The sequence below is a fragment of the Rhipicephalus microplus genome, chromosome 3, assembly GCF_043290135.1.
Source record: "Rhipicephalus microplus isolate Deutch F79 chromosome 3, USDA_Rmic, whole genome shotgun sequence".
NCBI classification, from domain to species: domain Eukaryota; kingdom Metazoa; phylum Arthropoda; class Arachnida; order Ixodida; family Ixodidae; genus Rhipicephalus; species Rhipicephalus microplus.
In genome coordinates this window covers 140302134-140327934 of record NC_134702.1, presented here as the reverse complement: position 1 = coordinate 140327934, position 25801 = coordinate 140302134, and the positions used below count along the sequence as shown (strand labels likewise).

The 25801-nt window shown below is 47.0% G+C and overlaps 1 protein-coding gene across 2 annotated transcripts in view; it reads right to left on the bottom strand.

Annotated features, from left to right (window-relative positions):
- LOC119170732 (transmembrane protein 47) overlaps positions 1-25230 on the bottom strand; it is a 143104-nt gene extending 117874 nt beyond the window's left edge. Inside the window, exons 1-2 of one of the 2 annotated variants that reach the window (XM_037421999.2) lie at positions 24987-25230; positions 22054-22119 (exon numbers count right to left, since the gene is read on the bottom strand). In XM_037421999.2, coding sequence (XP_037277896.1) covers positions 22054-22101 — 48 coding nt within the window. In that variant the 5' untranslated portion in view covers positions 22102-22119; positions 24987-25230. Of the gene's footprint in view, positions 1-22053; positions 22120-23757; positions 24785-24986 lie in introns of those variants that run through there. The other variant, XM_037421992.2, reaches the window with a different exon arrangement.
- Positions 25231-25801: the final 571 nt, after the last annotated feature.

Here is a 25801-nt window from a genome sequence, read left to right as displayed (position 1 = left end):
TGGGCAACGTTTTAATATCTCTGAACACAGCGGAAATATTAAAGAAGAGTTATTTTCCGCATGATAATCCAATCAAATATTTGATATTGTCGAATATTTGAAGTGATTCGAATATTCGAACTTTTCGAATACACTTTTTTCGAATCGAATACGAATAGTGCGAATTTAATATTCGACGAATAATCGAAACTTTCGAATATTCGCACACCCCTAATTCTAAGGTACATCTGCCAATACTAATATAATAGCAAAGCAAGTGACAGAGTTAAGAGAAGAAGTTCTTAGCATATTTTGATTCCATCCTGGAAATTTCGAACTGGGGCTCTCGACGTTCACCGAAATCTAAATAGATTCAAATCCGCGACCAGCGGGTCATCAGTAAAGTGGCATAATTACCAGACCAGCGAGGCAGGTAATTAAAATAAATGCAATCAGCTCTGTATGCACTCTGCACTGAAGACATCCGAAGCCGAGCTGTATACGTAAAAATGTAAATGAGAGCACCCGACCGCAAATGATATAGTCAGGGCTTGTACGATGAAATCCGTTCCGGCTTTTAGCATCTCTTGCATTAATTGTCAAGCATACATGTTTCATTTGTTTCGCCGTTCGGCAGTACCACTATAAGCGCCAGTAGTCTAAGTGCGTATATAACAAGGAAAAAAGTAATTCAACTACTGACTGGAGCAAGCCGGCGAAACAAACCCGGTTGAGCAGCATAAGGCGGGACTTCATTCAGGAAAGCGCCATCCGATTCCGTCACACGAAGTCGACATCGAGCAACCGCTGATTAGACAATATGAAAAGCGAGACAGCGCGGCAAATATAGTAAGCAGTACAAAATAAACAAAGAAGGAAAGGCTTGACAGCAGTAAGCATTGCATGCCCACATTGCGTGACGGACGCCCGTCGAAAGACTCGAGCCGCACCAAGGTGGGAGGGAGTGCATATAGCGTGTTCACATCGCGCGCAAACGGTTCATCATTTGAGTAAGCAATACCAGCATAACTATACAGGATGTGCTTTGCCGGACATGGCGAGAGTATACACGCTGAACATGCTATATGCAAACGTAAGGCCATCAGAATCGCTGTGATGTTGAAATTGAAATGAAAGAAAAAACCAGTCCGGTGCAGGCAAAATAAACGTAAAACAAGATTGGGACTCTGCCTCACGAAGTTCTGTACCGCAACTGTACGGTCTGTCCAAAGAGCCTACGATCTGCGGGCCGTCCTCACGTAGGAGCGGTTCGCGGCGTTGCTCTAAAAGAGTATATATAGCGTTTCTCATGCAGGAGCCAAATAAAGTTCTGTGTCAGTCTGTTGCTCAGTATCGCCTACTGCAACCTACAAGAGAGCAGCGCACTTTATTGCACAACGGAATTCGATAATACCGTGAAAATAATCATGCTCAGTCTATCCCGAAAGCTTGCCCCACCGCGGTGGTTTATTGGTTATGACACTCGACTGCTAACCTGACGGTCACGGGATCGAATCCCGGCTTTGCCGGCTGCATTTTCGATGGAAGCGAAAATGTTTGAGGCCCACGTATTTAGACTTAAATGCACGTTAAGTACCCCAGAGGGTCGAAATTTCCCGAGCCCTCCACTTCGGCGTCTCTCAATCTTGGGACATTTACCCCAATATATTATTATACCATGCCCAAAGCTACTTAAGAGGTACAAATCTTAACGTCCTCAACAAGTTACGAAAGGTGACGATCACGCTCTTTAATTTACAAGTAATTGCTTGTGCTGAGCATTCATTATATAGGGCGATGAAGATAATCATTCGGTATAAGCAAACTTTTCCAAGTTATCTGGATTCATGCGCAGATATTTGTGCGCAATGTACTGTGTTTGTCCATGGTTTGTCCAACATGACGCGCGGTATGACGCCAGGTTCTTTAACGCATGCGTTAAAAATCTGGTGTAACCATGTCAGGTTATAGCGCGCATTCCGCGGTCTAAACCGATCAACGTTTCCGTTGTAGTTAATGAAGGTCGATCTCCTTTCGGTCGCAATACCGGCATTTTGCTAGTTCCTATATATATGGGGCTACACCTGCTGAAGCGCCTTGCTTTATCTGAGAAAAAAAAATAGCACACAAGCGTCCAGGTGATATATAAGTACGTTGTAAGTGTAGTATCCACTGCTTGATACAGACACTCGCTGTGCAAGTATTAATAGTTACTTGCGGGGTTTAACGTCCCAAAACCACAATATGATTATGACAGACGCCGTAGTGGAGTGCTACGGAAATTTCAGCCACCTGAAGGGACACTAAAGGCAACTGTAAAGTTGACGTTGATTGTTGAAATAGCAGTCCAGAAACCTCGTAGTGTTACTTTTTTGCCAAGGAAGTGCTTACTTTCAAATAAAATCACGTTTTAGTGGTCCACATCACGTTAGCGCACTTCAAATCCTCCGCATAAAAGTGGCCGCCTCACGTCACTGTTGCACTGTACAACGTTTTCCTGCTTTACTGCGCGGTCACCGACACAGGTAGCGACACAGCAAACGTAGGGGCAGCCCCAGCATCAATAACAGCCATTGATAAATTTCCTGCCATGGCTTCCGTGATGGCAGACTTGCTTGGTTCCACTGGGCCCCGCTAGATGGCACGACCTGTCCAGTTTAACGAGGCAAAAATTGAACTTCTATTCCCCATAGTAACGTCCCGCAGTTCTTTTCTACATGAATTAAACAGAAACGAACAGCATTTTATTACGTGGAAGGTTACTTATATATGCAGCTATTTCTATTACTAGTGATTATTTGTAGGCTGTAACTCTGAAGTCATCGGGGACAGTTTGAAAATGTCCTATGCGTAACGCATGTGTTCTCATGTATTTACCTTCATTTCTCGGTAAGTAGGCCACTGCTGTTGATACTATTGTCGTTTTAGACGTTGTCGTACATTGAGCTTTCACTCTGATGTAAATTGTTATTTGACTTTAAAGTCCCTTTAAAGCGCACCTAAATCTAATCACAAAGGCCTCGGGGAATTTTCGCCTCCATCAAAAAGGCAGCTGCCACGGCCGTGACTTCATCCCGTCACCTGCGGGTCGTGCCATTATTCGCACTGATATGTCAAGACTAAATATTTCTTAACCCTAAACCTTGACAAAAAAACTTAAAACAGTTGAAATTACCACCAACTATAAATACTAAATCAGCCAATTTACGAAATAGAACTTTCAATAACACCACGCATTTATAATACTTCCATCGACGATATCAAACGGACGAAAACATCACATATACGTCGAGGCGCAGAGGGGACATTTACTTCATGAGTAATCCCACGCAGAAAAAAACGACAAAATCCCGGCATATCCACGGAGTGAATGATGATGAGTGGGGCGAAGCGTCCGTCCGTTCATCCGTCTGTGTGTCCGTCCGTCCATGCATGCGTCCGTGCATGCGATCGCGTTTGAGAATGCAGACGGCGCGCGAGTAACACCAAGGAGACGTGAGCCAAGGAAACCGAGCGTAGCCTTCAACGCGCCCGCCGCTCTGCTGCGTCCATGGGCCACCAACGATCCGCCACGTACGGCGAGACAGAGAGGCGTTCGTTGGCAAAGCGCGCGCAGCAGCCAATCAGAGAGTAGCGGCAGAGTAACGCCATCTAGGAAATGGGATGAGAAATGGTCATCCATTTATTTCGCTTCTTTTCTTTATCGTCTATTCTTCTCTCTCGGTTACGCGTGGCTAGTCACAAGGTTAACCTATAAGGAGCTTCACCCATAAAAAAAGTATAAGTGGAAACAAATACATAGACATACGAAGATGTCCAGGGAGGAAGGCGCACCTTCAAATGCGACGTGAAATCACTTTGCTGCAGACCGCAACAACAACTCATACCGGAGTAGCACGAAGTAGCCACACCAGATGCTGTGAAATCATGCAGCAACGCGCGGATTTCCAGAGTCAGCACACACACACACACATTTTGCGACTTGATAGTAACTGCGCCGAGGATTGCTTCCCTTTCCTCCACCACGGCCGTCGGCAATTCTCACGCCCGGATGAATCCCAGTCAGTGGGCCAGCACATTGGAAGGGCACGGGCAGGGGAGGGGGAGTAGACGGGGGTGGGTGTTCATAGAATGATCACCACACCCCATCCACCACCCCTGCCTATATGGTCTCCTACTTGGCCTTCGGACATCCTTGCGTCTTGCGTGACTCTAACCACTTATATACATGCGCATATCTCCTTCTTCTAACTTCATTTTTTTTTCGTCTGTATTTCTGCGGTGTTGTACACGCCTTTCTCGGCTACAACTACCCGCGAGAAGAAGAGTTCAGAGGGCGGCGTGGGAGCACCTGTCCGCCGATAATTTTGCCGCGTCACTGAAACAAGGAAATAAAAAAATAAAGGCCTGACCCCACGTAACCGTCGCAGCGCGTCAGCGCGTGGCATTTTGACGCGGCGTCGTGCCCTCCCCACGAAGGGAAAGGGTGTGTGGCTACGTAGGCTGCTTTCTCTTTCTCCCTCTACATATGGAAAAGGGCTCGGCGCCGCGTCAAAAGGACACACACTGACGCGCTGCGACGGCTGCTACAACGGCTACGTGGGGTCAGGCCTTAAGGTGTGCGTGCCGCAGCGTGCAAGCAGGTTCGCGTCGCGTGTCTCGGTTAAATTGAGGTTTTCGTTAAAGAAACCGAAAAACGAGAAACACACACGGCGATGGAAAAAAGATAAATCATATTTCGCTCGGTCAAGACCAGTGGATCTGACTGGTGAAAAACTTCCTTTAGAATTTGTCGAAGGTATACTTGTTACGTTTGTTCTATATAAAACTGCACTCTTCTCTGGAGCACAATTTCCTTTTTCCTTTTTTTTTAGAGAAAGCAGTGTACTAAGCACTGCGTCGTCTTTTCGGTATTCGTCAGCGTCTCCATCAGCCCCTTATAGAGCGCATTGCGATCGCGCACGTCTGGCATGAAATCCGTGTTTTCTACGCTACAGCGTATGCGCCCTTGCCATAGCGCCTAGGCGGAAAAGTCGCAAACCGTCTTATCTTAGTGGCTTTCGTTCTGGCGACACCGATAGTCGCATCCCCTACCAAAACTGCAAAAAGCAGCACGGAGAAATGCAAATGACGGATCTTTAGAATGCCAGAATTTTCCAGAAGTGCGCAATCATCCGCATCGACTTTGCGTCATGTCCTGCAGGCAGCTTTTATTCCACTGCCATCAATCAATCAGCACACATGCCGCATATAGCAAGCGATAGCCGCGACATGCGCAGCAGCCAATGGCGAGACGGCAATAACTGTTGTTTTCAATCTACGCGCTCAGTCTATGCACGCTATACAGAAACTAGCGTATAACAACCCCACTGAGAAAAGAAGCAAAGGTAGCAGCCGGGAACACTGCAATCTCACATTGCTGGCTCACAAAAACTTCATAGATACACAATAGTATGGTCCCACTGTAACGAGCCGTGCAGTTTTGGAAGTTTAGGTTTAGCCCTGCCAAGAAGGCTGTCATTTTTCGCATTGAATATTGCAAAGTGCCATCTAGACTTTCGCTGGCATGCGAGGCATTGCATAATTAGGCGCGGTTATCCAACCAGGAATGCAAGAACACACGGCGAATATTCAAGAACACCATTGGTGAAATGGTCAGAAAAAGAGAGAGAGAGCGAAAACTCCCCGGCCCCGAAAACTATTCAACTGCAAAGCTTATTAGCAGGCAAACACGCATTGACTTTTTTCATATGATTGTGTTACACTTAGTTGGATAGCAACTCTTTCCTTCCGATGTATGAAAAAGAAGATATTAAAGAAAGAAAGGAAAAAGAAGAACGGTCAAGAACGTCGCACTGCTGCAGTTTTTGTGCGCGAAATGTCATTTCACAGGGGACATCGACCGTCAAGCTCATTCCTCTACTACGGCTTCACGACCAAATTCACCAACTTCGGCTTACTCGTCCAATTTTTTAATCAGGGTTTCTCTCTCTCTCTCCTCCTTCGTCCGACAGATGACTCAGGTTTCGTAACCAAATCCTATAAGAGTAACGAAAACGCGGCGACTTCTTGTTACAGTAATTCAATAATCGTAACACGTGCTTGGGCAGGTTGAAGTCACCGCTACGCAAAATTGAATGAACACAAGACCAAACACCACACTTGATAGCGTAGGTTCCCTTATCTTATCCTGCCTGTTTCGTTTAGGTTTCCCCCCCCCCCCCCCCCCGGCTGCGGCGGCTACATCTGCCGTGGAGGCGGAAATGTTGTAGACCCGTGTGCTCAGATTTGGGTGCACGTTAAAGAACCCCAGGTGGTCGAAATTTCCGGAGCACTCCACTACGACGTCTATCATAATCATATGGTGGTTTCGGGACATTAAACCCCACATATTATTATTATTATTATTATTATTATTATTTCCACTTACGTTACGACAGCCTCACCGCACCATCACTGTTTCAGCGAATACTAAACAGGAAGGACTGCTTCTTCAATTGCTTTCCAAATATCCCCGTGGTGGCCACGGGGTATCGAGCTCGCGACCTTGTCCTAATCTATAGACTACGCGATTGTTCACTATTCCGCAAGACAGCCTAAAAAAGAAAGAGTGGAACGATGAATCAGTTTAGACTGACAAATTGTACTCTCCAAACGCTAACGTCATTAATTTCCAAGAGAAGAGACATTCAAGCGTTTCACCAACAAATTCCGCCCCGAAATCTCCGCGCGTGATGTCACGGATTTCAAAATGAATTTCCACTTATTTTAGCGACATTAGCCCAAGAAATTTTATCGAAACCTGGTATGCTATGTCACTCGCCCCCTTAGAGGGCTTAGTATAGGGCTGGTCGAACGCTTTCAGGCTCCTATTCTATGTATTGCTATGGTAGCGTGGCCTGGAAACTTCTCACCAGCCCTGTCCATGCCGTCATTTTCATTGAAGTGAACACGCGAGCGCGTGGCAGCTACCCTCGTGCCGCACACGTGGCGCGAAGCAGCGGAGAAACACGAAACTAGCGGGAGAGAGTGGTGGCGTTCCTTAATTCTACTGCCCACAATACTAAACGAATGTGCCTTTATTTTCCGCTTTCTTCTTGATAACTAACTTCTGTTGGGGCATCATAGCGAACAACGGTCGCTTTCGATGAAGACTCTTGCTATCAGTCCAGTTTTCCAAAACAACATAAATAGATTTAAAAAAAAACAGTGCAAGAAGGCGAGCAGGCAATAGATGAAATGACACCGCTTTCCCGTTTTACTTTCCCACTGCGCTGCGCTGCGAGGCTATTTGTCATGCGCTCGCATGTTCCGAGTCACAAAAATGACGGTTGTGCTCAACATTTACCGATCAGAAACTATGTAGGCGCTAGCAGACGCTGTCGAGACCTATGACGTTGCGGCGATCGGCGAGCAAATTCAAGGTGGCGTCGACCCGAATTTTCTTTTGGCGAGTTTCCTCGCGTATACCAAGCGTCACCTCGCGGAATACGCGCGGTGATTTTGGCACTGTGAAGGAGCAGCTTACAAATTGAGAACCGAGAACCTTCAGTGCACCTTTAACGAATGCCCATCAAACTTGGACGTAATGAAAGAGGATAACAGCGCCAACACACACCCACAAGAGAATCAACTCACCGACAATGAACCTACTTCCCCCGAAAAAAAAGTTTTGTTGGGCGTAATGCGAAAAAGAGAATCGCGCATGCAGACCGAAAAGGACGGCCAAGCTTACAGCGAAAGACATACACACACAGAAAAAAAGTGTCGCTGTTACCGACGACTACTGTACCTCGTGCGCCCTCTACCACCGTCCGTTTTCTCTTCTTATCCTACGTATCCTCTCCACGTAATTACAAAGCCTTAGAGTAGAGGCGGTGGAGGAGGGGGGGCGGGGGGCTGTTTCACGCATATCCAGCTCATCATTCCCGCTGTCCCCCAACTCTCGTGGGAGCCACAGCTCCGAGGGAGCACCGAGATAAAAGAGGCTGGCGCATCTAAGCGCCCCAAAAAATGTCCCCGACCGGCGGAAAGATAACAAAGCAAGGACCGTGGAACTTGAGAAGCTTGAGAGGGCAGGATGCGCGGCCAGGACCCAAGTTTGCAAGAACTCGTATCTGGGCCTCTTGGCGTAGGTCACCCACGAGCCCGGCAAGCATTAGAGCGCATTATCCTAGGAAACACGTGGAATATGCCATCTCCGCACAGAGAGAGACCATATATATATATATATATGTGCGCGTTTGCGAATATGAGTCAACGCTGGAAAAGATAACGAGGGCGAAGCACACGGAATGAAAAATCGGTAATACCAACGCGCGCGTCTTTTGCGCAACACACAACCCAAAAAAAAATTTAAAAAAAAGTCCCAGACGCAAACTTAGAGGCACAAAGTACGCAACACACACGATAGACCTAAAACGCACATTACAACAAAAATTCGTCCCCTCTGCCACTGCGCGCGTTCGTGCGTGCGTCCAAGTAGACCGCGGGAGATGAATAAGCGACAAAGAGTGAATAAACAAACAAGAAAGAAAGAGCTAGCACGGGCGGTCCCTCAGGTCTTCTGCACCCCCGAAGCTCCTTATCTTTTCCCACGACTGAGACCAGGCACGCCACTGCAGCAGCAGGAACACGGCTGCGCGTCGTCGTGAACGTGCGAGCACCCATGCGTGCTCCACTCGCCGGTGGTGGCAGGACAGACACAACGCGTACGCAGAAGCAGGCGCGTACAAGGCGCCTTCACCCACTCTCCTCTCGCCTCGATGTTAGTGACGATAGTTATAGCGCGAGACCAAAACTGCGACACATAGACAAGAAGGACACGAAAGACACCTTCTTGTCTCTGTGTCGTCGTTTTGGTCTCGCGCTATAACTATCGTCATGCCATACCAACTAGCCCAAGCTGCCACACTCCGATGTTAGTCCTGCGGTATAACAGCACGTTGAGCAAAGAAAGCCTCGACAGAGTAGCGAAATTCATCCTCCACAGCTGCGATTCGAACCTGGGTCTTTTGAGTGGGAGGCGAGCATTTTACTTCTCGACCACTTTGGTGGAAAAGTCACGCGACCAGCTTCGTTACTATTGTCACGGCCGCTCGATCACTATGAGCGTACATTTTAAACTCACTGTTCAGCCCATGCTCTCTGTGAATGTTAAGGCATGGGCACACGTACCCACTAGCTCGTCAGCGCAGGGGCTTTCTAATAGAGAGCGCGCGGGGCTGCTACGCGAGGCAACGCGCCCGCTCTCTCCATACTAATGGAGAGAATGCCGCGTCCGAATTCAACGGGCTGACGCGCTGCGGTGGGTGCGTGTGGTGAAAGCTTTATGGTTTCACACACGCACTCTATCGAACTGAAGAACCCCTACATTCACCCATCCCTCCTCCTCTTTTTTTTTTTTAACACACCGGAAGGCTCGCGAGACCACAGAGGGGGCAACATCTCGACAGCCCAAGGTGGGGAGACCGATTGCAAAACCCTTGCAGGACTATCCATAAATAGAAGCCTTGAAGAACTGTACAACCAACTGACGGGAATGGCCAGACAGGTGTACGTATTTCAACTAGGGGTTTACGCGTTCAAATGCCGCGACAGGTGCTCGAAAGCGCTAATACGCGAATGTGACGAAAAATCGTCGCACTGGGAATGGTCGATGCAGTCGACGTTCCGTCAAAAGATGTCTTCGTCAAGGTAGCGAGTGCCTTGCAGCGCCAGGAAAGACAAGTGCTATTGTCAAAACGTCGTCTCTACGAACTTCTCAGTCCCAAGGATTTTTCACCACGTTCAGCCTCCATCTTCGCCTCTCTGGCCCCTCAGTGTTGTATTGCAGTGTCCGATGACGTCTTCCTCTACCCTAGAATCCCCAACAGCTTTTACTGTAGGCGCAGTAAACAAAACCAGCAACCGACCCTGCCTCATCCGCAATAGAATCCCCCTCCGGGAGCGCGATAACAATCGTGTTCGCAACAGACAAGGCATGTGTCATGCGTGCTCACTCTAAAAAACCTCGCGCGTGGTTCACGTATTCCGGCGGGCTCGTACCGCCGCCGCGTACACCAAGCTAACAAGTCTAAAAAGCGCCTGACGGCGCCTAAGTTCAACTCGGATTCCCACTCTTGCACCGCAGACGCAACAAACGAACTCGCGCAAGCCGCAACGGCTCTGTATTTACGCTGCGGAAGAGCGCAGTTCCGTCTCCTAACCACGATGACAGGAAAATGACTGAAAGCATGGCCGGTTGGTGATAGTCTTCTTCTCTTGTGTCCCCGTAGTCGTGCGCTGTGTTAAAGTATGTTGAAGCACGACAACAGCCGCGCCTGCCGAGAACAACGGTACACGCTCGCGTTGACGCAAGTTCAACCAGACTCTGTTACCATATGTAACGTATAGCTGTTTTGATAACAAAAAAACAACATCGCCGGTCACATTCCGGAGGAGCCTTCACCTGAGCCTCTCCAGAGCGGACGCTGTGCAGACGTTATCAGACGCGGGACATTACTGCAAGGAACAACGTGTAAGCATAGCTCGGCGATCGGAGAAACAAAGCAACACGCTCGATGGTGGGAATCGCGCACGTATACGAGAAAGGCCAGACCTCGCCCACGCGATAACATCGCGAACGGCAACAACATCGAACCCGGCTGCGGGCTGCGCGCACGCAGGCCCCTGCATTGTTTTCTCTTTGTCTTGCGTTTCAATTTAACCGGCGCGGCGTCTTCTCCACCCCTCCTCCGGGCACCGCTGGGCAAACTTCGGCTCAAAACCGGCCTCACTCGCCCGCCGGTCTAGCGAGATTGCCCGAGTCCCTTCCCTTCAGCTCGCCTTTCACCTGAACGCCGCCAGCTCTTCGGTCGCTCTCGGCGGCATCAACAACCCCCCCGGCACACGCACTTTTTGCGGCGGACAGCAACAATGCAGCGAACCTCGAAACAACGCGAGCTACCGAGACAAAAGCGGCGCGAGCGCCTTTTGTCTTCGGCTCGAACCACCACGCGACGACGCGCCTCGGGGGGCGCACTAGCATTCGGAGAGTCCAACGAACCACGACCGTGTATACGCGCGCCAACCTAGCCTCGCTCGCGTTCTGCTCGTTAAATCGCGTGATAGTTGCACGCAGTGCGGGGCTCGTCCGTAAAGTGCATGTTGGCAGACCATGGAGCCGGCGTACCTACCGTCTTGGCTCACAGCCAGAACCCCGGGTCTGAACCTTGCACGAAAATAGGAAGTTCCTGGCGGGCGCCGGGAGGAAAATGTTTACGTGCCGGCCATGTCGACGCCTATGTTCCTCGTTCTCAGAGCTAACCAGGGAGTACTGATGGACGGATATCCCCATATCGCTGCACGATAGAGATCAATGGAAACGTAAGCACGAGCCAACATGATTACTGCCATGGCGAGATGAAACGTGCTGGCGGAATGCGATCCGCCGACCAAAGCAAAACCAGGCGTGTCGTCTTCGGAAATTCGAGATACGCTGCGCGCTTGTGAGTAAGCTTTTACCATTAGGCCGTTACGCTTGCCGGTATAAAGTAGTTTGCGGTTCCTGTAATTACACGCGCGCAAACGCTACGCATACGCGACGATAAAAAATTACCTATACAACAATTCACTCCGCAAATCGCTTCAACTGCCAGAAGCCATCTAAAGTACGCTCCAATGAACGCGCGAAAGACATGTTCAAACGTACCTTCGAGTCTCCGTTCATTCGGCGGTACACTAACGCTCGTACTCACGCCCAACTCGCATTCGTGAGTAGTACTCACTCACATTTCTTCACGAAGCCATGGAGAGCACTCCCGCCTGCTCCCACTCACACTCGTGCACTTCAAATAGGTGTGAGTGAGTGTATACTTACGAGTGAGCATGCAAACATCAAAACCCCTTTAATGACCTGCGACTGTTAAACCATTCGCGCGCGCTCTCAGCCACGCTGCACCGAAATACCTGCAACCACCGAGCGAGCGGCACGCGGTCTGGGTCTCGGGGCGCAAACCGAGATGCACAACCAGCTCGGGTGCGTGAGAAAGAGAGCCAGACGAGAACGCGCACGCTCCTTCATAATTCGATAGCTCGCCGCACGCCAACGTTGTTTCGGAGCAACGAGGGACTACCGCGTAGAGGAAGGCACGTATACTACGCATGAACCCGCACAGCCCGGCGCAGTCGAATACTACGGAAGCAGGCCTGGGCGTTCGTAAAAGAATAAAAGAAAACCCGAGGAAAGAATGCTGTCGGAGGAGGAGAGGAGAGCGCATGCCGCCTCTTCACGATGCGAAACCATCTGTTCCCCGCGAGGCACACAGACTGCACGCGCACGAGAGAGCAAGCGAGCAGCTCGGCACGACGTCGCTTTTAGCTGCGGCACGACAGCGGCGGAGAACGAGCGGCGGCCGTGAAGGAGACGACGACGACATGGAATGCAATGCCGAGGGGCTGAAAAAGAGGAATGTATTAGGACACAAAAGGAATTGTGCGCGTGAAGGAACCAGCTTTGACAGAGTGCGGAGAAAAGATTGAGCGAAATTTTTTTTTGAAACGAGAGACCGTAGAGAATATATCCGGTGTCTTTTTAGTGTAACGACTAGCGACACAAACATACCGAAAAAGAGAACAGAAACGCGCACACACGCACACAAACATTCAGGAAAGCGAACGCAAAATGGAAAAGCATGAAAATAAAAAAGAAATCTAGGTAAGCTTCATAGGCGCGCTGGTACATATATAGATATCCCAATTCCATGAAAATAAGTTACCAGAATTATTATTATTATTATTATTATTATTATTATTATTATTATTATTATTATTATTATTATCTTCTACTTCAGTCGATATTCGGAGGTAAGTGAGCACGACAAATTCCTTTCACAAACTTCCCATCGGCAACTTTAACCTACAACACCAGAACTAAATACAACAGCGCTGGCATTGTGCGAGCTTACATACTAAATCAGCGGCAAAAAAACGCACGCATTCACGCTAATGCACGAACTCTCTTTAGCTTCGTCCCTCCTGAAGCTATAGATATCAGATATTACTAGCAGCAGCATCGATGAGAAAGGCATTACACACTCTCCCTACGCACATAAAGGCGGCTTAGCCACGGGCCACGGCGCAACCTTATAACCACCGATCACCGCTATCTCATCGTGCGCGCAAGACCGCCTCCAATCACTCGCTCCTTTCACGCAGAACCTGAGGACAAGGAAATAGATAACGTCTGCAAGCAAAGAACAATGTAAGAATATATAATAACACCGCGGATATAAAAAGACCTAACCAAGTCGTGGGGCAGAGTGTTCGTCCGAGCGGCGTGAACGACAACGCCTGACCTCGCCCAGGAGAAGAAGACGCGAGACGTGACGAGGTTCACGACGACAAGTCCTCCCCACAAACTCAAATACATAAGCCGGTCATAGCTGAGGACAAGTGGCCGGTAGAGGATTTAATGCCTCGGAGTTGATCCTTGGCTGCTCCCACTTTGCCAGAGATTTTTAAAGACGATCGCTCATATACCGCACTGGATGACGATGAAAGCGTAAGACTGTGTGCGTGCTCACAGTCGGGCCATATGACGCAAGATAGATATACGCAAACAAAATGAGTTAGTGGGATGAAGTGCCAATGCGGAGAAAACGTTACGGTACTTTATAACTCTAAAAAATACACGCAAAATAGCAAGTAAGTACTGCCACTAAAATAATGGAACGAATACATCATCAGGAAAAAGGAACATGACCTGCATGTCTCCTTGTTTTCGTTGTATAAAGCCTTGAATCGGCCGAATTTACCACTTTCAAAGATAGTCAGAGCGCTCGCAAACGACCACCCAAACGTGCATGGCAATACAAAACTCGCCCTTCAAGCCTTCTTATAGGGCGTCTACATAGGAACCGCTGACGTTTACAGTCAAGAGGGCGACAAGCAATCGAATGATCCATAGAATCTCTACGTGCTACGCGAGGCCAACGGGCACAAAAGAAGTGTTCCACACTAGCCGTGATGGCTAGTCTGGCACATTACTGGTGTAGATAGACACTTCCCCTTTTACATGCACATACTGGAACCTCGATGATATGCATTTGAAAAAAAAAAAAACGTGACAAATAAACGTATGATTCTAATCAGGTTATAGTTTCAGTTTTCGAAGCGGCGAACGAAGGAGCTAAGAAATCGTATTAAGCACGAACGTATCCACGCGGTTATACTGCATATACGCTACATAAAGGACTGAGGGATGACCCCCGCCGAAGCTCAGTTGGTAGAGCATCGGAAGCGTTATTCGAACGTGTTATTCCCTTCCAGCGGTAGGTTATCTTTACGTCCACTTTGATTTGTTCACATTTATATTACAATTCTAGCAACAACTTGGTGTGAACTAGTTGGTTCTTTGCTCTAATTACTTCTAAAAACATCCTCTATACTGTCTACTTAAGAAAAACGATCCCTTAAATTTGTACTGCTTTCTTCAACCACTTCGCGTGGCTTTTCGACATTTAGAACTTGTAATTGCTGAAAAAGTTCAGCAGCCCCACATCCCGAACTTGACCCTCTCAGGCTCGCAAACTCAAATCGGCTAACGATGTTCGTAACGAGGCCATCTTTTATCCGCAAGAAAAGCCCAAACACGACAATATACAAAGCCACAAGTGCATTCGGAGCCGCAAGCACGAGGACTCGGCAAATCCATGCACCAGCAATAATTCCCACTGTGGCTGAACGATCGCAGCGCCAATGTTACACCTATACTCGACGACAACATTTGTTGGCAGTGCTGTAGAAAAAAAAAAAGATATGAATCGCATGCCTGACACCACTCCCGAAAGTAGCAATTACACGTTCACTGGTCACCTCATTTCCCTGATTAAAATATTAAAACAAACACTTCATTTATTGTAAGACTCCACCGATTGCAGGAAGTCGACAAGAGTATGAAGCAGGGCGTGATGGTAAGACATAGCTAATGACGCTGCGTGTCATTACCTATTTCAATTTCGGTTGGAAGTAAGCGCTCCCTTTTGTCCCTTTCCTCGTCCCGTGTCTCAGTTAATTTACGCGCGACGTCATTAGCTATGCAGGAAGTCGTCTATGAATAAGAGTTGTTCGCTTTGGAAGAGTGCCTTCTTTATCTTGCCATTTTTCAGACAGCACCGAATGTTCTGCACGCCCGTCTTTCAAGGTCAGCATAACGTCCATGACGTGAGTGGTTCATGGTGCGGCCGCAAACGCACTGGTTAGTTACACACACACACACACACACACACACACACACACACACACACACACACACACACACACACACACACACACACACACACACACACACACACACACACACACACACATACATATATATATATATATATATATATATATATATATATATATATATATATATATATATATATATATATAAGGAGATGTACCACATAATAAATTTCAATAATATTGTGTCAAATACAGAAAACGAGCCCTTAAGTATGCACTCTTTCCCTTATTCATTAACGAGGGTTGCCTCGTACTGGCAGACACAGACAGACTTGGTGCCTTTGGGTTGTATGCGAGGGACTATTATTGGTCAGCTGCCAGCTCATAATGAGTTCACCTGCTACGTGATGCCTGTTAAAGAGGGCGGGGGGATAGTCGCCGTGGTAGCTCAGTGGTAGAGCATCAAACGCGTAATTCGAAGGTCGCAGGTTCGCTTCCTGCTCACGACAAGTTATCTTTTCGCCCGCTTTTATTTCTTCACATTTAAGTTACAATTTGGTCTAATAACTTTCCTTATATGCATTCCTTGGCATTATTGTCTGTTAGATCTCATTATTGTTATATATATATATATATATATATATATATATATATATATATATATATATATATATATATACCGGCCAATCGAAAATGTGTCTCCCATTAATTGTGACGAAATTAAATGTCTCTCCAGCTGATCTCTCACGAAACGGCAATCAGCAAACATTCAGCAGCTGCATATTCCCTCCGCACACGACACGGGCCTCAAGCTCCATCGAAATGCGACCACCGCGGTCGAAATCGAACCCGCGACCTTCGGCTCAGCAGCCGAGCACCGTTAACCACTACACACCACCGACGCAGACGCAAATATACAAATTATCGAGTATATAAAACAGCAAGCACAGAAAGCAATCATAGAATGATGTCTGGTACAAGTACGGACTCTAAATGTACCAAATGTATACTTTCGTTGGAGGCCTCGTCCCTTGGCACAGTGACGGGAAGGTTGCCGATGCCTTGGAGAGGGCAGTCGAAGCCAGCTCCCACCTAGGGGTGATACCGGGCCTCGCTCGGAACACTGTTTCTAAATAAACGTTTACTTCTCTCTCTCTCTCTCTCTCAAGCTATACCCGCCTCAACACCACTGTCCACGATTTTCCTGTATCTAATTTTATTTTTTGCAACTTTGCTAAGTTATTACTTGTGTCATCTTCAAGTAAACCACAGTTAAACTAATATTAAAGAATTTCCTTTCAAACCTGCCCGGTTCTTGGCCAGTCCACCGGTACGGGTGTGTGCCACTGTTGTACTCAGCTGCTGACCCGCAGGTTGCGGGTTCGAATCCCGGCTGCGGCGGCTGCATTTCCGATGGAGGCGGGAATGTTGTAGGCCTGTGTGCTCAGATTTGGGTGCACATTAAAGAACCCCAGGTGGCCGAAATTTCCGGAGCCCTCCACTACGGCGTCTCTCATAATCATATGGTGGTTTTGGGACGTTAAACCCCACATATCAATCAATAAGCCACTGTTCGAATATCTAGCTAAATTATTCATCCCAATTTCGTACCCAATTTCGTTATATTAGTTAACAAAGCAAATACTTAAAAATATCACCTACTTAGCCAATCCCCCCGCATTGGGTATGACAGAGTCATCGGAGGAAACGAAGAGAAGTTTAAGTTTGCTCGATATTACTGTAATTTATATTCAAGATATAGACTATACTGTCTGGTGAGACACGTTAAAAAAATTATTGCCCTCTTTCTTTCTTTAAGCAAATTCTTTCTTTCTGTGAAGATCATTTATTGCTCGAAAGGGCTAAAAATTCGTATAACCGATTCTTCGTCCATCCCCCTGAGTAGATACGAGCCATGTTCGAGGCATCATCACCATTATCACATTCAACTCTACCTTGAAAAAGGAGGCCCGGACGCTTCGCAATAGCGAGCTGCCCAATACCCAGACTGTAAGCGACGAAACTATGTGGCGGCACACGGTCGAAATGCCTTCGGAGGCAACGGCCTTTTCCCAGGCGACAACGTAGCACACGACCTTTCGACCTTTTCGAAAGCTCGTGCGTCAGTAATCCGAACGCGCAGGGCGGATCCTCGCGAACCACTATTAGCCAAACATGGGGTGTGGTAAGCGTGAATAACCGAATGTTTTTTTTTGTTTTCTTTCAGTGAGCTAGCCGAAAAAGAGCCCAGTTCACGCGAAACGATCTGGCGCGGGGAATAAAAATAAAGAAAAGCTGCTCAAGCAGGGGGGGGGGGGGGGGGGAGGGCATGACGTGCTAGCTCAAGTAGGACGACATTTAAAATTCAATCAATGAATGGAAGATCTCGCTAAAATTGAATTCAACATCCCCGAAGCAAGCTAAAGACTACAGGTCACGCCATCGAAGACGACCCCGAGTTAACCTTGAAAGTTGGCCTTCGAGTAACCGAGTTAGCTCTCGGTGGTTGTTTGGTTTATAGAGTTTGGTGTTGCAAAAAAAAAATACATGCCATGGAAGACGCCGTAGTGGCGAGCTCCGATAATTTCTATCACTCGGGCTCCTTCTACAGCGTGCACTAACATCGCCGGTACGAGGGGCTTTGCGGCATCTTCGTCTCTCTCGAAAAGGCGATCGCGGTGGCCTAAGCCAAGCCCGCGTCATTAGAGACAAGCACCGAAATCACTGGGTCGCCCACGTTTTGCACCGCGCCTTCTTTAGCAATGAAAGGAATCGGGCCTTCGAGAAACCATGTTCAATTCGCACCAGCCAATTACACGGATGGTTTAGACACTGCATTAATTATAATGCACCCGCACACAAAGCGTCCAAGAAGCACTTCGTGTACCCGAATTCAGCTTGGCTCTTAAAAGAAACTGTACGAATGGAGCATATACACCGACTCTGTGTACGAAGAGCATCAGGATTCCTAGAGGATACTTTCCACTGTCATCACTCTTCTGAGGCAAGCGAGCCGGTCCGTACAGCCAGAAATTTTCTTTGGGGGGCGATGGGGGGCACCTCTTCGATTTGATATCAAAGAGAGAGAGGGGTATCCCCTTGAAAGTTCATCCTTTGCTCTCTATGCCATCGCGAAAAAAATTCGGGGGGGGGGGGGGCGGCTGGTGGGGAGGCACGGGTACGGTGTGCCGCCTCCTGGATACGCCCCTAAGATTTTGAAATGATGACTTTCCGACCATGCGATCCTGTGAAGCAGTGAACGAAACATTCTACTGAATCCTAAAATTGCGCGAATTTCTCAAGCTGTACCGCAAAGTTCCCGATTTCCATGCCACCGCTAAATAGTTTGTGGCCCGCTAATAAAGACCATGGCACGAATTTCATCGTCACTACCGACGCCACTTTCCTATGCCTGCTCTTCAATGCGAAAATGATCAAACCGGCACGCACTTCTTTTAGCGCCACGGCAAAGTCCGGTTTTCATGCCGACAAAATACGGCAATGCCAAACTGAATGTTTCGACACCAAAGCTAGATAGCATGAAACACTGATACTATTATCATCAGTTACTATATTCACTTGAAAGAAAAAGATAAGGCCGACTATAACAGATATGACATATGGAAAAGGCAGGCTAACTGCCAGCTAAAGGGCACGACGCCTGCCCGCTTTATCAGAGGGAAGAAGTGGAAATTGAAGCCGAGAATGAACAGATGGGAAAGTAAAAAGCAGGAAAATAAATCATGACCGACTGAGAGGAGACACTATTGCATCATGGGGTGACCCCGTCGGCAGAGCTGGCGAAACAGAGATCCGACTGGGCGACTGCCGGTTGAGACGTCCATTGTGAAGGCGGTTCAGACTTCCTTTTTTCTGGGTCGCCGCCATGCAAGGAGGAGCAGAGGGACCGACACCGCCGGACACAGTTGTGCACGCGTCAAAGGAGGCCACTTTATAAGAGAACGACCTCCCCTCTAATATTCTTTTCCAAAAAACAAAAAAAAAGACCGAGACGAGACGAGGTGTCAATGCACGGACGGCAACTCCGAGAGCGACCTACACTTACTGGGCCGCCAAAGCACGACGCCATATACCGTGCCGTCATTCGACATTCAGGGCAGTCTCACTGCAGGGTCGCCTAAAGAGATGCGAGCGCTTCCCATTCCGCACAGTCGGTCCTATCGCGTACGCGCACAGCACCACGGCGCTCTCTTAAAATGTCAAGCAAAGCATGCGCGCGAAGATTCGTCTCGGGCGGCCGTAGAATTTACGCTTTTAAAATTTTCATTTCAGTCGGGGCATTCAGCGGCACTGAAGTTGTGCGGTTCGCTTATTAGAACAACAAAAGGCTGAACTGATCTTCGCTCGCGAAATTTAATCCTAGCTAGGTGCCATCCCGTCGACGACCGTGCCTTGAGACACGATGACCTTATTAACGCCAGCGAGATTAATTCGTCAGAAGTCCTCTGAGCCAACCGACAGGCACGCGCACAAATGAAGGGGAAAGGGGGAGGGGCAAAACAGTTAAGTCTTCAATAACAAACATGGATGCTCAGAGAGGCCCGAACGAAACGAATATAAAGTGAGATCCAATATCAACTTAATTTATCCCAGTGGTATCCCAGTACAGTTGCTAGTGTTATGTCAAAAGCAACATGTTACCAATTTTCCACAAACTGACAAGAAGCTATATAGCTAGGTGACAAAAGTAGCCAGGTTTAGGACTTTAAATGTAGCTCTTGTATCAAAGGGTGGGTAAAAATAATTTTGAATTCCAGCAACACTGACACATCGAACTACAGTTCCTGACAAAATGCCTAATCTACAGCATACATGAAAAAAAAAATGCCATGTCATAACAAAAAACTACCGCTTCATCGCAGTGCTCCTTATGTTCTATAGTCTTCAAGGGAATCTGGTTTTGAAACTGTCCTAAAGCTAAGCTGCAATGTAAACGAAGTTTCAATGTTCTTGAAGTATATGCCCCAGGGAAAGATGCATGAAGCCAGAAATGTACGAACGCAGGAAATGATCAGGACTGTAGGAACTGTTTCCTAAAGGAAGACAAGAGGAAAAAGCCTCGAAAAAGACCGACTTGTCCATACGTCGGCTCTAGCACCCACTCCCCATTTATGAATTTCTCTTCTTCGTTTCCCGCGTTTACTACGCAGTTTCCTGCGCAGTCTGTTTTGAGCTGGAGATATCATTCTATAGTGCAATGCGCACCCTAGCCCCACAGCGTATTTGCAAGAAATGTTTACCTATGGTTATTGTAGTAAGCAGAAAGCTCCACTGAACTACCTAGGTAACCACATTCATGCACAATCACTGACTGAACGACCATTGTTTCTTCAAGACATGTGGCAGAACAGACATTCATGGTACTGAAGTTTCCAAACGAACGAAATAGGATCATAACTGCCAGGCAAAATGTTTTCCGGAGGTTATGTATAAACAGGATGGAAAAGTTACAAATATGATTATATACCATATTTACAAATTTGAGATTACATTTGTAGATGCATCGTGTTAAATAAATCAAAGTTATGGGAAAGAAGGGTTTTTCGTTTCTTCTGTAAAATTTAAAATAATCAACCTGCAGGTGAACACATTGATGCGGACCAAGTTGATATGTGGTTTAAACAGTTTAATGGCAATCTGTGATTTCCTGGAAATTTCACAGTTCTCACATTTTATTAAGGTCATCAGTCAAATCATGTTTTTTCACAGTGATAGTGTCGCTACTGTCCACTTATAAAATGTACAACTTGAGACTGCAATAACCGAGCCTTGGAGCACTTCTAAATCATCAATAAATGTGCCACCTATCAAGTGTGCACAACCATGATGCGCAGACTTTCTGAAGCACTTCGTGCTACTATAATATGTCACCAATCTGCACACAAGCCTTTAGACATCGAGAATCGAACACTACAACGACAAGAGCTGTAAATCGCTCATAATGACCACAATGAATGATGCATCAACATAAAATGTTTTAATGCCACGTAAATGCATTTGTCAGCTGTATCTTGCAGAGAACAACCAAAATTAAGTAGGTGCTGCAAAGCTGCACGAATGCATCAGATGAGTAATCATATGCACATGGATCAATGTGTAAAATTTTAAGGTGGTACAGCAGACACATTTGTAATACTGGGTAAGAGTGTTACATCTGTTTGTGCTCCCTTGTTGAGTGACTTTTCTGGCAGTTGGTGGTGACAATGTCAAACAAAACTCATTAATCAAGAAAGGCTTCAGAAGGGGCAAATGATAAATTCTGCATGGTAACTGAAGTAACTACTCACTCTAGGAAATGTTACTGTTCGCAAATGACCTAGGAAGTACTACAGCAAAACTCTTCAACCTCATAATGATTGCCCACCTGTTGCAAGAACATCAATAACTTAACGCAAAGGGCTTAAGCTGGGCGCTCAAAAAGCTTTTTCTGGTGACTTCTACTAATGTATCAAATGCATTTTGCGACACCCCCAAGTGCAGAAAAGAGCTACGACATATTTTCACAGACATTTAACACTCCAAGGCCGCACAGAATGAAGAAACTGTTGTTATTCCGAGCAAGTAGAAAAAAAAGGGGGGTAGAGAGGGGTGTGCACTTATGTGAAGGTCGCTGTGGCAACAGGTGCCAAGGAACGGATATTTCAGCTGAAATGAATTCTATGGTACAAAAAACAGATGCACCGAACCATCCAAGCTGATGCAATATTTGTGACAATATTCTAAAAATCAAACAAACTACAGCAAACAAGATGGTCGTCCTGCCGACGCAAACGAATGCCCCATTTCTTGGCTGCACCCAATCATGAGCGCGAATAGTAAACAAATCCAGCCATGACTCACCTTCAGTGGCCTGACGACCGTGACCGTCTCAATCGTCGTCGGCGCCATTGTGGGGGCCTGACTCTCCTGCCGAGCATGAAAGATACAACCAAACAAGGCCAATTTAAGAAATTGAAGCCTGTGCAACAATATGACCACATGCACATTGTTCATTCATTAATACTATGACAGCTATCATATAACGTTTCTTTTTTAATTACAAAAATGGCATTTCACTTACTTTTATGCAAGTCTTGTTTCCTTTGTTACATCTGTAGATTAACGGATGGCCAGGCGGTACTCACTAACGTGAACAGTAGGCCATCAGACCCGCGAAGAACATGAGAACATGCTGAGCCCTTTGCCCAGAACAAACTAAATAAATAAATAAATAAATAAACTGTTTTTATTGTTCAAGTAGAATCGCATCAATTAGTTGTATTTTGTGATGATAAGTGGGAATCTAGTAAGCATTGATTATCTACCTTCTGAGTAAGCTTTCACACATGAGTACTCTTGCTTATGAGCTTACCAAATACACATTCTCTTAAATGGCAATTTTTATCTTGTCCTCTGTGCAATGACACAAGCTCATTAAGTCATCTGGATTTATTGGTTGCAGTATTAAGAATTCTAAGAAAAGTGTACCAAGGGGCAAATATAACAAAAACTTGACCTTATCAATAACATACTCCTAATCTTGCAGCAAAATTATCACAGTAACATATTCACAGCAATCAATATAATGGAACCACCCGTGCAATCTTTGCCAATCCTTGGCACGCAATTGTGCAATAAATCTCATTAAGAAGAGTGTCTTTTTATTAATGGTAAGTCGCACTTTGTATTGAATGAAAGTTGAAATGTTTATCTGCAGTGATGGCAATTGTAACATGCATAAAACCATCTAGGCTACATCTACTACAAGTTACATGCCACATATTAAAGCAAGTTTACCAGAAAGCAACAACGTGCTTTGCTAACTAATATGAAAGGGCTAGAGTGTGTCAAACACAGTTTGGAACTGAAAGTTTTTTGTTTTTTTTTTTTTGAAGATACAATCATCAAAGCTCATTATCAAAACCTGCCCAGACTAATAGCAGAAAAGGAGCGCACATTCAAAAGAACAACAGCGTACACATACAGTAATCCTAATCACATGGTTATGCATGTCATTAAGTAGGCACATTAAAAAAGAAAACGGATAAGTATCATTAATGCACTTGCCTTATTTTAGGCTGCATAAATGTGACATGAGCATTCTGGCCATCACATCATGAATTGTGCCAGTAAGTGACGAAAGTGTGCGCCTAATTTCACGAATATCTTAACACAGGTGTCAGCAGCTAATACAAAACTACTATCTCAGATTAGTGAAGAAAGGGAAACTTGCTGCAAAGTCCTGTAATGCTACAATTAAACAGCCAACTCAAACATACATTAGATGCATAGACGCCAAACACCTTCATTTTACGGCAGAATGGGTTGAACTGCCGAATTTCTGGTTGCATGTTGGAAAAGGTTCCCTCAAGTCGCCATACAGCTAGTACTATTCGCTCCAGTTCCATTGATTCATTTGTCACTCGTCATGTATCATATTTACACATTTGTTAGCTGAAATTGGTCAGTGACACTTGTATCATTTTCAAAATTGAGCAGTTTTATTGCTACGAGCAACGTAGAGCTAAAGAATGGGAACGTAAAAAAAAAATCACTATACGTTACCATTACGTGTGCGCGACGGATTATGCAGGAATAGCTCTTGCTTTCACAGCACACACAGGAAATACGCGATAACTTGTCGACCGTCAATACGATCAACCGGGACACAAGAAATTTAGCCCTCTGAAAAAGGATTTGAAAACGAAAGACGGCTCTCTTGCAAGAGACCCCGCTGCTGTATCAAGCAAGTACTGCTCACAAGTGACGATTTACAGACGTATATTCTTCTTCAGAACAAGGGGTTTGACGAAGGCAGGCTTCCCAGTTCTAACAAGACAAGTGTGGCTTCTGAGTCACACAAAACTGATTGAGCGGCGATCAGACTGTTGAACTCGTGAGCAATACGCCGCGATGGCATCTTCTCAATCTAGTTGCGCGGCTGATGGGACGAAACACGAACGCGCAGATAGAAAACGATTCCAGCACAGCCCATTACGTCATCAGTACTAACTTCGCACATGCTTGAGCCATTTTATCCACTGCTTCCTACGTTTGGCGCTGAGCGGAACAGCACACCAACAACCACACGGTGCACTCGCATTCTTCGAAAGCACGCGGGCGACTCCGCCCACAAAAACGAGCTCCACAAGTGCAGCTCCGTTTTGACAGCGCAACGCGTTTTATGATCGAATCGACTTGACAGCAGTACGAGACGCCGCCCAAGTGGCCCCTCGCATGTCACGGCAGTTGCTGCGAAGAGACGCGGGGATGCACTTGTTAAAAGAAATAGGGAATGTACACTGCCCGGGCCGACACAGATATATTTCGCTTTGCCCGGGGTTCCCCGACGTTACTCGTCTCGGACAATCGATACAGCGACGCTAGCTGGCTCGCTACGCAACCGTCGAGGTCGAACGATCCCGGCCCGCAGCGACGGAGCGCCCCGAAGTAGTGGCGAACGACCCGCCGGGGTCCTTCCGAATCGGGGCCCGTCCCGGGTGCTCCGAATAAAAGCCTCCCAGCCGCTAATTTTGGCAACGGCACTTCTGTCGCGGAACGCGGACTCGAAGGATAAGCCTAAGTAACGCACGGCACTTCAGTCGCTGAATCGATTGCACGGCACACACAACTTGGCACTGCGAAATGCAGGTGCCTGTATCGCTATGCACGCGACCACGGCGAGATGGCATCCCACGGGGCGCCCGTACCCACGACTGTCATAAGCCGCGGGCCGCAGTCACGATGGAGCCAGACGCGTCGGGAGCCAGGCTTATCGCTGCCGCATTTTTTACCTGGTGTAGCGGAGAAGCCAGGGCTTCCTAAGTGTTAGTCCAGCTTGATCGTTCAAAAAGTCCGTCGCGTCCGCAGCGTGCCCCTGGAACGACGTCCAGAGCACGACGAGCGTGGTGGTGCTTCGTCGGTATCACTTCGCAGCTTCACTGGCGTCAATTGGGCCGAGGAACGAGGCCGACGAGACGCGAAGCTCGCATCTCCGACCACCGACACATCACGGAGCTCCGCAACCGACGGGATCGGCCGGACGGAAAAACAAAGCGCATGCGCGAGGCACGTCCCATAGTTGCCGACACATAGCAGTTGATTCTCCTCTGTTCGGCCGTTTTTGGAGAAACACAAACTCATGCAGAGCACGCCGTTGCTTTGGCGCGATATTTAAAATCAGTGAATGGCCAACTGCGCTTCACGAATGTTGTGCCGAACAATTTGCCGTAACTGTAAAGAACGTGCTGCAGAAATGTATTCAACCTAAAATTTTAGCGTCACTGTCCACTCTCCTCACTGAAGGTAGGCACTTTTAACCGAACGTAAAATCGGCCATCCGGATAGAGAGTGAGCTAGTTAACAAGACAGGAAATGATAATGTTGAACAGATGCCAAGTTACATCGTTGTTATGCAGTGCCATTTAATGTAACATTGTTAGATTTTGTTGAGCGAAATAAATGTAATGTAGCTGTGGACAAAAGTCGCCTGATGGCTGGCATAAAAAATACCAGTGAGTGAAATGTCGCCTGTATTAAAATAAGCGAGGTTTTGGTCGTTGCGTCGAAAGTGTTATGAAAGCTTCGGTTACAATTAGAACAAGAAGAT